The sequence below is a fragment of the Parus major genome, chromosome 1A (assembly GCF_001522545.3).
Source record: "Parus major isolate Abel chromosome 1A, Parus_major1.1, whole genome shotgun sequence".
In the NCBI taxonomy this organism is placed as follows: domain Eukaryota; kingdom Metazoa; phylum Chordata; class Aves; order Passeriformes; family Paridae; genus Parus; species Parus major.
In genome coordinates, this window is record NC_031773.1 from 13,670,895 (window position 1) to 13,686,475 (window position 15,581).

The 15,581-nt window shown below is 43.8% G+C and overlaps 1 protein-coding gene across 2 annotated transcripts in view; it reads left to right on the top strand.

The window, feature by feature from the left end:
• The first annotated feature begins 2,460 nt into the window (after positions 1–2,460).
• SLC2A13 (solute carrier family 2 member 13) overlaps positions 2,461–15,581 on the top strand; it is a 146,396-nt gene continuing 133,275 nt past the window's right edge. The window contains exon 1 of one of the 2 annotated variants that reach the window (XM_015627084.3): positions 2,461–3,247. In XM_015627084.3, coding sequence (XP_015482570.1) covers positions 2,701–3,247 — 547 coding nt within the window. In that variant the 5' untranslated portion in view covers positions 2,461–2,700. The remainder of the gene's footprint in view (positions 3,248–15,581) is intronic. The other variant, XM_015627082.1, reaches the window with a different exon arrangement.

Genomic DNA, 15,581 nt, shown 5'->3' on the forward strand with positions numbered 1-15,581 from the left:
TCAGTGCAGTTATAACTTTTTCACAAGGAGAAAAAGAGGGGCAGGCACTGATTTCTGTGGTGAGTAGAGATCAGACCTGAGAGAATGGCCTCAAACTGTGTTGGAGGAGATTTATATTGGATATTAGAAAGAGGTTCTTTCCCGAGAGGGTGGTTGTGCTTTGGAACAGACTCCCCAGGGTAGTTGTCACAGCACCACCCTGACAAAGTTCAAGTGTTTGGACAATGCTCTTGGGAAAATAGTGTGACTCTTGGGAATGGTGCTGTGCAGAGCCAGTGTTGCACTATATTAGGAACGGTGAGGCAGTACGACACAGACTCTCTTGTGGGTTGTACAAGAGAGCAAAGTTTATTATTCCAGATCTTTTTTTATAGACAGGTCTGAGAGGTAAAACTCTCATTGGCCATTAAACTTACACATCACTATCACTGGTCAAGTGGAACACCACCCCTTGACTGTTTCTTACAAGCAAACAACAAGGATCCTAAACAATGCCTGCAAAAGGTTGTTGTCCTGCTCCAAGGACTGTTTGGATTCCTTTCTATGCTTTCTCAGGCCAGAGTGAGAACCTTGTGTGACTTAGTTGCACACAGGCTCTGTGTTTCCTGCTTGCTTCTTGCATTTAGCATCCACAGGGCCAGGAGTTGGGCTTCATCATCCTGGTGGGTCCCTTCCAACCGAGCATATTCGGTGATTCTGTCATAACTTCATCCCTGATGCTAGAACCTGGAACTGATTCTTGCTCTAGTATCAGGTTGGCCCCTATTGGTCTTTAACAAAATAAGAAATGCCCTGTGCCAATCATACCATGTTACCCAAATCTTGACTAAAAATAACTGAATGTTAACATGCATTTAATTATTATCTAGTTCAGGCTTCTCCCATGCTCAAACATGCAAGCTGACCTATTGTATTAAGAAATCCATTCCTACATGTCTCTAACTGGATTAACTATATAGGTATTATTATACTGTTACTAGAATTCATTTTAGTAACTACAGCTCTCTATTTTATTTAGTTGGTATTATCTGGATCAGTATTAGCTTGCTTTGAGGCAAACCACCAAGAAGGCTGTGTGCAGCTGGCCATGTTGGACTTTGCTCCCTCTTCTAATTTTTAAATTCACATGGCTATGACTAGTACTGCTCACAAGGTGTGGGCTGGTAACTGATCCAGTTAATTACCAAAATTCTCTGGCTACTGGCTATGAGTAACTTCATTATGAGAATCTCTACAGAAGACAGTTAAGTCAGAATGAAAATTTTGTTTTATCCATATATGTGCCAATATATATACAGGAAGTACAAATAATTACATTGTGGTATTATGATATATTCTATTCCCCCAAGGTATGCATTGCATCTGGAAGGCCCTTCCATGCACACCAGCAGCAAAGCTTGCCTGGGTCCTCATGGAGCCGAGCACCTCTCTCTGCTAACAGGATCTGCCATGTTCTGCATCCTGGTGAAAAATCCCCAAAAAGATTGTTTAAAGGTGGAATGAGCAAACCACGATACTCCAAACAGAAACACGAGAACAAGCTCCAAACTCTGCTCCTATGTGGTAAGAAACCTGTCCCTCTCTGAACGACTGCTGGAAATTTCCCCTTTTTTTTGATAACAGAATCAAAGAATTGTTAGGGTTGGAAGGGAACTCCCTCGAGGGAGCGAGATATCCCCGGGCAGCGTGTTCTAGTGCCCATGCCACGCTCTGTGGTAGCAGCGCTTGCTTCAGCTCCCCGTACGGCAGGCAGGGACGGGGGTAGGCAGGCTCGCTCAGAGCCCCTGCAGTGACAGCCAGCGACTGCAAAGGCAGCAGTGCCAAAGGGCTTTTTGGAGCAGTGCAGCCCCAGGGCCCTTCCTGTTCCACACTCTGAAAAGGAGAGCAGGGGAGGCCGGGACAGTCAATCTGAAATGCTCCCCCCAACTGAGCCTGGACGAAGAGAGCCGGGAGACCCCAGCAGTGAAAACCTGCTACTTCCGTGCTCATCAGCACACCAGTCTCACCCAGCGCTTCAGAAAAAGACAAATGCGGACGCTGAACGCTGTCTCCGTTCAAACGATGCAGTTATTAAGACAACTGCGATCCTTACGCGCGCCTGGCACCTGGGACAACGCTCCCCAGGCAGTGCGGGAACCGCGCGGGCAGCCCCAGCCGGCGCCCCCTTCAACCTCATGCTGGCGGGGGCTGCCATTATGAACGGCTCCACGGGCTCGGGGATCAGCCCCCGGGCTTGCGTGGCGCCCACCCGCCCAGGGCTTCCTTCCTGGCTTCCATCCCGACTTCCTTCCCAGCCCCAGCGGACACCGCCAGCCCCGCCGCCCGCCCGCGAGTGAGCGCGGCGGGGCCGCTCCGTGCGCAGGCGCTCCGGGCCGCGCCTGCCCCGTACCGCGCACGGTGGGGGGGGCGGCCGAGCCCGCCCCCTGCGCCCGCCGGGCCGCGCTCGCCGCTGTCTCCGCCTGCCTCCGCCTCCAGCTCCGCCCGGGCGCTGGGAGCGGCGGCAACTTCCCCTCAAGTCCGCCCGGGGGCTGGGGGACGATGCGACCCAGCTGAGCGCGGCCCGAGAGGGGCGGGCGCGCCGAGGACAGGCAGCGTCGGCAGCAGCGGCAGCCCCGCCGCCCTAGTCTGAGTAGCCCGGCAGCCGCCCGCCTCAGCCCCCTGCCCTTCCCCGGTCGGGGCGGGAGCCGCCGCGGCCGTCCCATGTCCCGCAAGGCCAGCGATAATGTGGAGTACACGCTGCGGAGCCTGAGCAACCTGATGGGCGAGAAGAGGCGGCGGCAGGCGGACGGGGCCGCCGGCTCGGGCGCGGCGGCGGGCGAGCGGAGCCTCATCGCCGCCGAGTCCTGTTCCAGCCTCAACAGCGCGGCGTCGGGCGGAGAGTTGGAGCGGGCGGCGCGGCGCCAGTTCCAGCAGGACGAGACCCCCGGCTTCGTCTACGTGGTGTCGGTCTTCTCCGCCCTGGGGGGCTTCCTCTTCGGCTACGACACCGGCGTGGTGTCGGGGGCGCTGCTCCTCCTCAAGAGGGAGCTCAACCTGGACGCGCTCTGGCAGGAGCTGCTCGTCTCCAGCACGGTGGGCGCCGCCGCCCTGTCCGCCCTGGCCGGCGGCGTCCTGAACGGGCTGTGCGGCCGGCGGCCCTGCATCCTGCTGGCCAGCGGCCTCTTCACGGCGGGGTCCGGCGTGCTGGCCGCCGCCCGCGACAAGGAGACGCTGCTGGCGGGACGCGTGGTGGTGGGGCTGGGCATCGGTGAGTGCCACACCGCCCCGCCGGGCTCCCTCCCCCGCGGGGACCCAGCTCTTGCCCGTCGGGGACAGCGCTCCCCCGGGGCAGGTTTAACCGAGCCGGGGATCGCCTGTCCCTGCACGCCCGCAAACCCCTCGCGGTGAAACAGAAGGCGAAGTGGCCCCGGAGCGCCCAAGGTTGGGGAGCTGGCGAGGGGAACGCTTGGCTGAGCGAGGTCCGGGGTGGGGTCCCGTGGCCGTCGCAGCGCGGTGTGTGTGCTTGCCCTCTTCGATTTTATTACAGGTGGTGTGGTCCTGCCCCGTTGCTGGGAGAGTTGTCTGGTCAGGGAGAGAATGGTCTCGCATCCTTTCAGTAGTTTCATCTTTAGGGTCGCCTGTCAGTGTCGACAGCGCACGCCGCAGGTTTTGCATTTGAAGGTTCTGGGAAGTCAGGGGCAAAGAGATCACGCCGGACTTTCTGAATTGTAAATACCCTTTTACTATTTCCTCGCATAGTTTTTTATTGGGCACTAAAGGAATTCCTCTAGGGCAAAATGAGGTACTAATCTCCCTGGTCTGAAAAAGTTAACCCTTGGTTTGGAAGGCTTTGGGGTTCATTAATGACATAATGAACGTGAATTGCTGCTCTTTATTTGCCTTCCTATATAAGTTACAAGCAGTGGATTCTCGTAAAACTTTATAGCTGTCCCAAAGAACTTGCAGGGCTGTTTCCTCTGACCTATGAGACTGGTTTCTGTGCCGACTATATCCTAAATATCCCTCAAATGTGGGATGCTCTTCAGCTTCAGCTGCCATCCTCTCTGGCAGTAATTGAATTGTACTCATCATCTAAGATGGGCTGTATGAGGTTAATCAGAATCCTTGGGCTATAGTTGCTATAATCTTGCTTCCCTTTCTATCTGAAAGCACAAGGACAAACTGAGAAGTAAAATTGTTTTCCTCTGTGTGGCAAAGTTATGTTTCTTAGCCATTGGATAATTTTCTGAGTCCTCAGGCTTGTTACAGACACACTTTTTCTGATGCAAATCGTGGCCTTATTAAGGAAGAAGAGTTAGTGAGTCATAATAAGGGCTGTCAGAAATAAAATTGACTCCATCCATGAAAGGGCTCATGCTGGTTTTCCCATACAGCATCATCTTCAGCTTGCAGTTTTCTTACCCCAAGTTGGGTGGTTTTCATTTATTTTTTTTTTAAATGCTACCTTTCAGTGTGTTTTTTGTTTAAGCAAGACTTCAGGCTGCAGAATGTTGATAGTATTGATCTTGGAGGCAAAACTGACTATGAGATTGAATGGATAATAGGAATTTTGATTCCTATTGATTGATGACAATATGTGGTACATATATTTAGTGGTGGATGCTAAAAATACCAAGTGTGATGTCTTTTTGTGTTTGTAAAGCTTGTGTTCCTTTACCATAACTGGTTACAATGACAACTTCAGGGGGTATAGAGAAATGAAACGGATGGATGGTTTGCTTGACTCCTCTGTGTGTGTTTTGGAGAGAGATATATGGACATGTTGGAATTGTCTTACGGTGGTGCATATAAATGATACTCGAATTGTTGGAGAGATACGAGACTTGAGACTTAATATAATCAATATATAAACCACAGAAATGAAAACTAGGAGCCCTACATCTCTTGTGTGCCCTGGGGATAGCAATCTCTCTTTAGCCTCTGTCCACATGATGGGCAGAGGTGGTTTTTCTGCTGAGACTCTGGAGGGCTGAAGAAGTGAGAAATATCCTGAGGATTTTGGAGCACAAAGACACTAATTTATGTTTTAAAAATGTGTTGCATTTTCTTTTTTATTTTTTTTTAAATCACAGACTGCTATTCTTTATGTGATGTAGTTTAGGGCCAGAAACAAAGCTTTACCTCAGATTGCCATGACTGAAGCATGACAAGAGACTCCAGGAATTGCAGAGTCCAATCCTAACACAGTTTATTTTACAAAAGAAAAAACCTGTTGTGGTTCAAAGCTGTTCTCATATAGCAAACTGGAGCAGTCTCTGCATTAAATCCCCCACCAGAGGGAGCCTGGATAATTTAATGAAGGCATTAGAAATTAGTGGAAGTTTTTTTTTTTTTTTTCCCCTTTCATCTCTTGGAGACTTCTCATTATCATTTTACTGCCCAAAGTGAGCCAGAACTTCCTAGTGTTGGTGTAAGATGTCTGTTCAGTAATGTGACACTTCAGTGATAGTACAAAATGCTAAAATGTGAGTATGCAGTGGTGTAATTACAAATGCTTTCCTACCTGAAAACCAGTAAAAACTTCTTAATTGTGTAGAATATTATACATTTCTTAGATTTCTTTCCTATGGCACTCTGCAAATTACCCATCAAGAGATCTACTCTAGACACATGTGGGATTTTTTACATTTACTGAATGAATTACTGTGTTATGATCAGTACTGTGGTGCTGTAAAAGCTGATATGGTGATGTTCCTTCTGCCCTTGCTGGTGTAGGGTAGATCAGTGTTAATTTTGATTGTGTGAGAAAATGGCTATTTTTCTTGTGACTGATTTATAAAGGAATACAGTTAAACTTTCAAGGATGAAAACCACAGGATATATCATGAAATGAGGAACATCTCTCATTTGTCTGTCTTGTCCATTTTTTACTGTTTTTCTTAGAGCTGTTTTGAAATGGAAAAATTCTCCTTTTTTCTACAGCCATTACAGAATGAGGTGATTCTGGAAATAAAGACCTTCTCTCAAGGACAAGCCTAAATCCTCTTTTATTGCAAATGTTGAATAGATTTTTATGGTGGAAACTGTTCTGTTCCCTTTCTGTCCCTCTCCCCCTCAGTATTAATATGAAATATAGAGAATGCATAAAAATGGAAAACATGTTCAGCATGAGCTTAGAATTTCCTTAGATCTTTTCAGATCTGAATTTCAAAATACATAGTTCATGACAGTTCCAGACTAAACGGCTTAAGAACAAAGTTATGGCCATTATTCCTTCCCACCTGCCCATTTCCAAGCAATTCTGGTGTCCTGGACTCTTTAGGAATTTATCTGAGCCAAATGCCAGGAATGCAACACTTGGGCAGATGATACTCATTACAGCAAATGGGGGCAAAATCCAAACATTTAGGAATTTCAGTTGGACTGCATGTGCTTGGTAACACTTAGCATGAGTGTTGCTAGGTAAAAAAGTCATTGGTACAAAAGATGTTTGGACCTTTGGCATCTGAAAATGGTGAAGGCCTCCTCCTCTTGTCTTATGTTGGCTGCTGTAGTTGTTTGTTTGACAGGAAAGCTGGGTCCTTCATTTGGCTCATGTTTGGTCTGCCCCAAAGCCTGAGGTCAGGCCAGAACTGAAACACTAAAAACAAGAACCAGGCATGACTGGAGATGAGAGTAATTTCTGCCGAAAACCTCCTGTCTTGAGAAGGAAGGCAAAGAGTGAGAAGACTAGTCCACTTTTTAGTCAATGTTTAGTGCACTGGGACTAAACACAGCAGAGACTAGAAAGGATAATAATAAGCAGCCATGTTTGCAAAATCACTTTTTTTTTAATGCTGTAATCAGTCCAATGTCCTAATTTGCCTAAACCCATTGGTTGTGGTTTGCCAACAGCTTACCTTTCTGCAATGGGAATATATTATTCTTCTGTCATCTGGGGATGCTGAAGATTTTAAGTTTACAGCTGGTGTAGCTGGTGTTGGCATGGTGCTTCAGGTAGTGAGGTGTTCAGGTTACTTTTTCAATAGCACTTACATACCACCTGTAGAAGGAAAGCAGTTTGGGCAGAGTCCAGGAAGTGACAGCATTAAGCTTACTCCTCCATGGCTGATCTCTGGATGTACAATCTTTAGTTGGATAATTAGATACTCCTGTCTTGTTTGGCATGCAGAATAAATGATGCTCAATTAATGATAAGCTTTTCGGGGTTTTGTTTGCTTGCTGAATGTGTGGCTTAGGCATTACTTAATGTACACATTTCCCAAGTTGTCATGAAAGCAGAGTTACATAGGATTACAATATGTGCATGTTACTGAGTCTGCAGTGCAATGGGGACCTGCCAGGTTAGGTGCCTTATCTTCTCCTTGACATTTGTGTATGAGGTATCTTCACAATGTAAGCCTACTGCTCATTGCTTGGTTTGTGCTCAAAATGTCTGTAGTATTTTTTTTTAAAGGCTATATTTGAATCTGACATATGTAGTGCTCCTGGTAGCATCGTTTGACTACATATGTAGGTCATTTTCTGAGCAGAGGAAACAAGATTGTACGCAGAATTAGGCAGGAGTGAAAAGCTCTGGCATATGGTTGTGGCTCCCCTGGTGGAGTTGGCTTTTATTGACAGTATAGTTCAATACCAAATGACAAAAATAACCAAATTTATCCAAAGGACTTGCATAATGTAGTACAAACTGTGTGAATTTTGACTGTGTGATATTTAAATAAAGGTCTGCCATATAATCTGGACTACTAGATATGCTGTGGAAATACTAGGAAATAACTGGTATAACACGTTGCCTATGAAGGATGAGGATATGTGTGCTGGTTATTATATTTTTTTTTTTTTTTTGGGAATACAACTGAGTTTTTTCAGGTATTTTCCCATGTATTTTTATCTTGAAAAACCAGATTAATATTCTCATCCAACCTCAACAACTCAATATGGGAAGCTCTGAAGCTTCAGTCTGTTTTTATAACTGAGTGTCAACCAGCTTTTTTTAAAGGAGTTTACACCTTGGTACATTTTAGAGTCACCCTCAATCCCCAAATATGCTGTGTTGCTTCTGACAGATACTTGTAATTTTCACTCCAGAGGTTTATAGGCTATTTTTACCTCTGGAGACAGTGGTTTGTTGGTATAAGCTGGCAGTAGAGGGATGGAGGGGGTTGGAGAGACAAATTTCTGGATTGTTGGAATTGACTGTTGTGCTGTCACTGCCCAGAGATGGTCACGCAAGCTTCTAGGATCTAAAGCTACTGACATGAATATGTGTGCTCAGGATTGAATCTCTCTATTTTAAGGGCTTATTCTATGCTTGTGCAAAAACATCTGGAAGGATACATTAGCTTCTGAGTGGAGCTGAAATTTTTCAGGATACCAGGATTAGTTTAAGATGAAAAACTATCTTTTCAAGTCCTCTAATTTTGTGTGCCTTGGACAGGATACACAGCTCAGTTCACTGTCATCTCAGCAAGCACTGACTCCCTTATTGTTTTGTCTGATGGTATAATACAAAAATCAGCAATTTGCACATGAATGTTGCTACCTTATATTTAGTGACCATTTCAGGATAAAATATAAAGTACATAGAGTTGTATCTAAGAGAATTTTTTGATTTTTGTTCTTCTGGACACTTTTTAAAGGCATAAGGGAGGTGTATTGACCTTCTTGCTATTGTTTTTATTTAACTTCATAAAGAAATTAATTCCTGTAGTTCATAAACCTAGAAATTTTTTCCTGTTTTTAAAACATGGGAATTTTTCTAAAATAATTTTCCTTGTACTTGGTCAAACAGTTCTATTAAAACATAATCCCTGTTGGATTATAAGTATCTTTGTTTATTTTGGAAAAAATAGAAAGCATCCATTTCATACGTGAAATAAAATTGAAATTATGGTCTTTTTACTCCTGAATAAAAAGCAACTTGACAGAAGCTTGCAGTGTTAAACACAGGTATTTCCTTACCTTGAAAAATTCATGTGGGCACTGTAGGTGGGCTTATTTTCAAAATGCTTTGTTTGCTACAGGAACAGATCAGTGGCATCCATTTACTGTGATGTTAGAGACATCAAATCATTCAGCTGGGACTTTTGGGTCTGAGTCACTTGTTTGGCTGAAGTTTGCACCAGTCCTGTGAGCAGAGGGACAGGGGAGGATATCTGAGGACAGTCCAAGCAGCAGATTCAAGGTGCTGGCTGCTGTCTCGTGCTGTGCACTGTCAGAACTTGCACTTAATTTTTGTTCTGAGTGTAATAGTCTGTACTTTGCCAATTGTATCCCGAGAAGCAATGAAAAAAGTAAATCACTGAAAGGATGTGCTGAAGAGTTCTTTTTAGCTATATTTTTCCTTATCTTATTATCAGTAGACTTCAAGATGAATTATAGCAGATGTATGCTTTTAAGTGGTGATTAATAGAATATATCTTATTTTAAAATACATTAATTTCTTTCAAAAGTAGTAATTTAGGAATCTTAGGGATTATTACATTCAAATATGATAAGCTTTTGGGTTGCAAGTCCTACAGAAGTCCTGAAATTTGGTAATTTCCACTTAAGGTAATTTGACTCTGAGCAACTGTTGCTGTGCAGCATGCTGGCACCACAGAGGTATAATGGGCCTGATGGATAGCTTTCTTTGCAAAATGGTTTTATTGGTCTTCATTGGTGGGCTTTCACATCTGACCTGTACAATTAGTATTTCTGTTGTGAAGCTTGTGAAGAGCTTGGGTCTGCATTGAGCTGCTGGAAGCTCAATGATTGTGACCAGTGATTGATGAAAATCAAGAGAGCAGAGTTCCACCTTTGGGCTTTTTTTTGGCAATGGTTATGCCTGTGAACAAGTGTGAAGAGAAGCAGTTGTTAATTCTTTTGTAAATATCTTGTGTAACATGGCTCTGGATGAGTCTGGAGCCATCTGATTACTTTAGCTAAACTCTCTGTAAGTCTTTTGATGCAACTTGTGTGCAAACTCTTCTAAAATATATTTTCCATGTGATAGTTGTAGAAATAAAGGTTTAAAATCACACATTCCTGTTCTTTCTGATCTTCCTCTGATTTGTTGTCAGATTTAGACTGGTTTCGTAAAGGATTTATTCAAAGCAAATGCATGTTCTGAAGGGGATATTTTCATAGGTGGTTTCTTATTTTGGCTGTTTCTATACAGGGTGATTTCACTTAGGTTTCTTAGGTCAGACAGTCTGTCCCTCCTTCCTTCACAAGTCCCTTGCAGACATGCTGCTGGCATGGATGAAATGCCACACTGTGACCCCAGAGCCCACCCCTGCCATCTAGCTGGCTTTGGATGGGCCACAGCATGCTTTTTCAGCCATGGGGTTGGCCGATGAGTTCCCACTTCCCCCTAGGTTTGGTCTCTTATTCAGCTGAACAGTTAAGGATGTCTGCCTCATCTGCAGTTGGGGACAGACTTGTTTTTGTGTTCCTCCCTTTTGAACCGCAGATTCTTGTTTGAAGTCCCCATGTGTGCCCTAGGGATTGCAGCTGGGTTGACTTTCTTTGGAGTTCTGCCATTATTTCGTGTGGCTGTGTGCTAGTGAGCTCAGACACTGAAGCAGTTGTGTAAATTTAAAAAAAAAACAAAACAAGGTGTATGTTTATTGATAAATGCAACTTTTTTTCCTTTACCTTGGGCTTGTCCTTTACTTGTCACTCAGGGACTTTTCCCCCCATCTCTGGATGGGTTTTTAATTGTGTGTATTCAGGAGTTGTCAACTCAGCTTCTCTGCCTGAACTTTTCTTGCACCCCCCCTTGATTTTTCCAGTGTAATTCAGCGAGGGAGCAGCTCTCTGGAGGAGGTTTGTCCTCTGTGGCTAGCCTGAAAGGCTCCTTGGTTCTCATTAGAGCTGATGTTTTTCAGGACCACCTGGCACTGACCTTGGGGCTCATCCTTTGTGAGTGTTCTACAGCAATAAGCATGTTCTACTCCTGAGTGACAAGACAACTTCCAGGCAAAAAAACTTTCCAGGCAGTGTGAAGAACCACAAAACTTTCCAGGCAGTGTGAAGAACCACAGTTATACCTGATGCTTTTAGCACATGGGCTGTCAGACTTTTCCCTGAAGGCTGTTCAGCCTTCAGGGAAAAGTAAGGATTCCCTTTCTTCTCCCTGAAGGCCTGAGGCAATTGCTTCAGGCCTCAATTCTAGAACTTTCTGTTCTCTTTTCAACAATGTGTATTTGGGAAGCTCTGAGTTCCACAAGTCTCATCTGAAGGATGAGGAGCTCTCTAATCTAGTGAACAGCCAGCCAAGCACATACAGCTGCATGCTCAGTTGTCTCTGAGGCAGGAGTGAAGTGGTTGTCAATCTCCAGATGATAGATACAAAACCGGGAGATGCCAGAAATGGTGGAGAACCTGCTATGGTAAACAAAAATATGTAGCTAAAATTGCACTCACCTTAATGTCACCCATATTTTCACAGCCTAGACAAAATTAAATAGTTCTAGAAACTTGTACCGTAAGTGGGAGCCCTACGGCAAGAGTTTTCAATACTTCTCCCAGAAGTGGAAGTTTCTGCAGGCTAACCTGCAGAAACAAGAAGTAGCAACCCTTTTGTTTCCCTTTTCATTTGTTTAGGAGCCTCACGTACATAGTTTTCTCCACTGTTACTTCCCTTGCAAGGGAAGCAAAACCAGTAATTGTGGTTTTAATGTGTCTATGCGTATGATCGCTTTGGAAAAAGATTGTTTTTCAGCAGCTGGAAGTATTAGGTATGTGTTCATGTTTAGCCACAGCTCTTCTGCTTACTGCCTTTCTCTGGAAATACAGGACAATGCATTGTAAATTCCAAAGAGCAGAAGAACCTGCCTGGGGTTACACAGGTTGTATTGCTCATGTTGTGGGGTGTATGGTCTTGTAAAAAGGGAATGTGTTCTGGTGAGCACTGCTCTGAGAAACATCTGCTGAATTGATTGCTGGCATTAATTTCTGTTTGCTCATGAGAAATTCTCTCCCTTCTCTCTTCTTCTCTTAAATACTTGCTTGATGCAAGAGCCCCACAGACTTGACGTATCTCCCTTTCTTAATACAACTGGATAGTTCTCTAGCTATATTTTTGTATTTTTAGTGCTCCTATTCCTGGTTCACCAGAGAAGAGCTTTGAACTTAGGCCTACTTGAAGGCATCAATAATTTGAACTTTAAACTGACAACACTCCTAATAAATGAGTGGATGTTGAAGTTTTCCATTGGGTTGTTTGTTCTTGTCTGATTGTCTGTCTTCTTTCTTTCAAGTTGAGAGTTATAAAAACATGAAGGTGACTTTAGTGTCATTAAATTACTTCATGTTGTTAGGACTGATATGTTGCTGTCAGAGCAATACCATTGTTCATAAGTCATCAATTGCATTTATTCTAATAGAAAAGTTAGTATTTGAAAACTGTAGCAATTGCCTTGATTCATGCCTTTCACTGAGCTGTCTTCTGCAGTTCATGAGATCTTGCTTTGCATCTCTCTCATTTTTAAGGGCAGGAGATGAGCAGATCTAGAAGTACTCTTCCTTTTGCCTAGTGCAGTACCAGAGCAGAGCTGCTGTGCCCAGAGGAGAAGGCATGGAGGAGGAGCACTGGTGCCATCCTATTCTCATGTCTTGTGGTGCAGTTTAACCTCTGAAAGAACACCAGACCAGCTGGTGGAAATGGGCAGCTCCTGTTTGCATCTCTCTTATGTCTTCCCTTAAAATACTATTGATTCTTGTTCAAAGCCTGTAATTGTACTACAATACTTGGTAGTTATATGTGATTCTGTGGAGTTTTTAACTAATATTATGAAAAATGACCCATTTGGTTTTACAGCTCGATTCTTGGAAGAACTTGCAGTACTTAACCTGGAAAAAACAGTTGTTGATTTGCTCTATCATTACCTCACAGAAATGAATAGGCAGTCAGGATTCAATAATTTCTTTAAGGAAGAGGTAGATGATCCTGATGCTGAAGACAACTACATTCTGAGCATGTTGCAATTTTTTCTCATGCTGTTGTAGCATAAGTTTCACATTCTAGCTGTAAAAATTGGCAATATTTCAATTGTAAAAATTATCAGGAGTTACGAAAGGATAAAAAGCTACTATCTTAAAGCTCCCTAAAGAAATTCAGAAGCAAAACCACTTTATTGAAGCTAATAAATATACTTAATAATGAAGTACTTAGGAGATTTTTATAGAAAAAGTGTAGGTAACTAAATAAATTATGCTGAAAGCCATGACAAGAAGGCTGGAGCAAATTCAGCAACCTATAAAGATAAGCACAGAGCCTACATGAGGTGTTGGAGACAGGGAATATTTTTACTCCCTGTTTGAACATCTAACTGGAGTGCAGGTAGGAACAGGGAGAGCTGGGAGCTTAAATTCTAGTATAGCAGGTGGAGGATGGTATACAAGAATCCCAAAGTCAGAGGACTCAAATCAGAGTTAGTATTCCTTTGGGCTCTACTTGTTCAGCAGATGACAGTAGGAAAGAAATACCCATTCTTACGGCATTTTTTGTATGTTTAAGGTTCAGGTCAGTGTGCTTTATTTGCTGTTCCTTGTTGTATGAAGACCTGCTCTACCTGTTACTTGGAACTTCCTTTTCTGCTTGTAGCTGCCTACCTAGGAAGTTTTGTTTATGAAGTTAAGGAGATAAAAATCATAGGGACCCTCCACTGAGTACTTGCTCTCTGATTTGGTTAGTTAATTTTTTTAGGATTGTTGGCTGGAGCTCTGACGGAGAGTCTGGAGAGTCTAACATCTGAGGGAAGTCAGTGTGGTAATGGATGAGCTACTGAGCATGGAGGAAGTAGTGGCTAAGTCCAAAGCAGTGTGTATTTTAAGCATGCACTTCAGCAGGTGTTTGCATACAAGTGACCTTTTTTGTTTGTTCACAGGTTCTTGATTATTGGACTGTTGAGGTCAGTAGTAGCTATGTCAGCACAGGAATGGGGAATCTGCCTGAGGGGAAAAGGTAAGTCTGGTTTTATTCACTATGGAGTTCAGCTAAGTCTTTTGCCTGGTAGACTCCCTGCTCCTGCATTAATCATAGGTGCTGCTGACCTCACCAGTCCAATTCGCATTGGAACAGCTTGGTACAAATGAAATCCAAAGTCACCTGGGCAATTTTAGGATGCTGAAAATAGAGGTGGATAAGGCTAAATGTTGCACATAGGCATTAATGATGTTTTAGCCCAAAAATTCAATCACTGTGACAATATCTTGAGCTAGTACTTGTGTCTGGTTTTGTGCTGCGTGTTGTTCTTGGGTAGGAAGAGAAAGCACAGATCCTTCCTCTTGTAATGATTGACTGGTGTGTTGGAAAAAATCATCTGTGCATTTAGCAGAAACGTGGGCACACACTGAGTAGAACATTACACAAATAATGTTAACTTCCCTTTTACTGAGTGGGAATTTTACTAAGTTCTTTGACAATTTGGATAAGGAGATATTATTTCTCGTGAAATCTAACATTGTGTAGGGCACAATATTTGTTTGCGTCTGTGTGATTTCCTCTGTGCATCTTGCCGTCCTGCAGGTTTAGGGCTTCACTCTGCTCCTGATCCCAGTCTGAAGGTTTTCTAGCTGGGGTACACAAAATACTATCACGTTCAACAGCCAGTGTCCTTCCGAAAAAGCTGGAGTTTCATGGCATATTTTTTAGGTCATGCTCTGTTGTTTCTGTTGTGTCTCCGATGGGGACTTTAAGATAAGAAGACATACTGTTTGTGTTTTTGCTTTGATAGTGCCTACTCTGTCCCCACCTACTCATTCCCTTTATTCAAAAACTGTCTGTTTTATCAGTCTACAGACCTCTCCCTGATTCAAAGTTAATTGCTTTGCCTGACACCCATGTACTATCTGAGCTATTCATCATTAGCCTCTTAGATGTGGAGTGTTTCCTTGCACAGGAGGAAACAGTATCCAAGCTTGTTACACAGGACTGCAGAGAAGGCTTCTCCTCAAAGCTCAAGACCAGCAGTCCTGTCTCTGTAATACCAGTTGGATCTTTAGCAAGATCTGAGTCACCTGTTTAGAACAATTGTATTTAATCTGTTCAGAAGCTAATTCTCCGTAGTGGTGAAACTTCTAAGGGACTGTGTACATGTTTTCTGGTGTTTCTTGTGTAGAATCTTAACACGTTTCTGGCTGACTTAAGAGAGCCTCTGCTGATGGTTATATACTCCCTTGTATCTTTGACCCCAGAGTATGGATTTGTGTGTGACTGTTTCAGATGGGTTGTTGAGGCATCAGTCTCTATGGCACTGTGCTGGTTGGATGAGGGTGACCCTGGGCTGCCTGTTAGCCTGCTGTCTCAAGCTTTGGTGTTCATTTTGCTTTTCTTTCTGGGGACTCTGTGGGATACACGGAATGGAACTGTGCTTGTGTGTTAAGTGTGATGGGGACTTCGTATGAACTATGATGCAGTCAAACTAGTCAGTTTTTCAGTTCTTCTAGCTGCAATAGCTTCTTACCCCCAAATTTCTCCAGGGAATTTCATTTGGACTGGGATGTGGGGAAATCAGTCCTTGCACTGGTGCACAGACGAAGAACTGGAAGTGTGAGTGCTAAAGAAGCACTATTTGAAGATGGTTATGCAAGAGGATACTGTAAACCAAGCTTACAGATTTTTGGGATTAATGTATTTGTAACAGATTTTG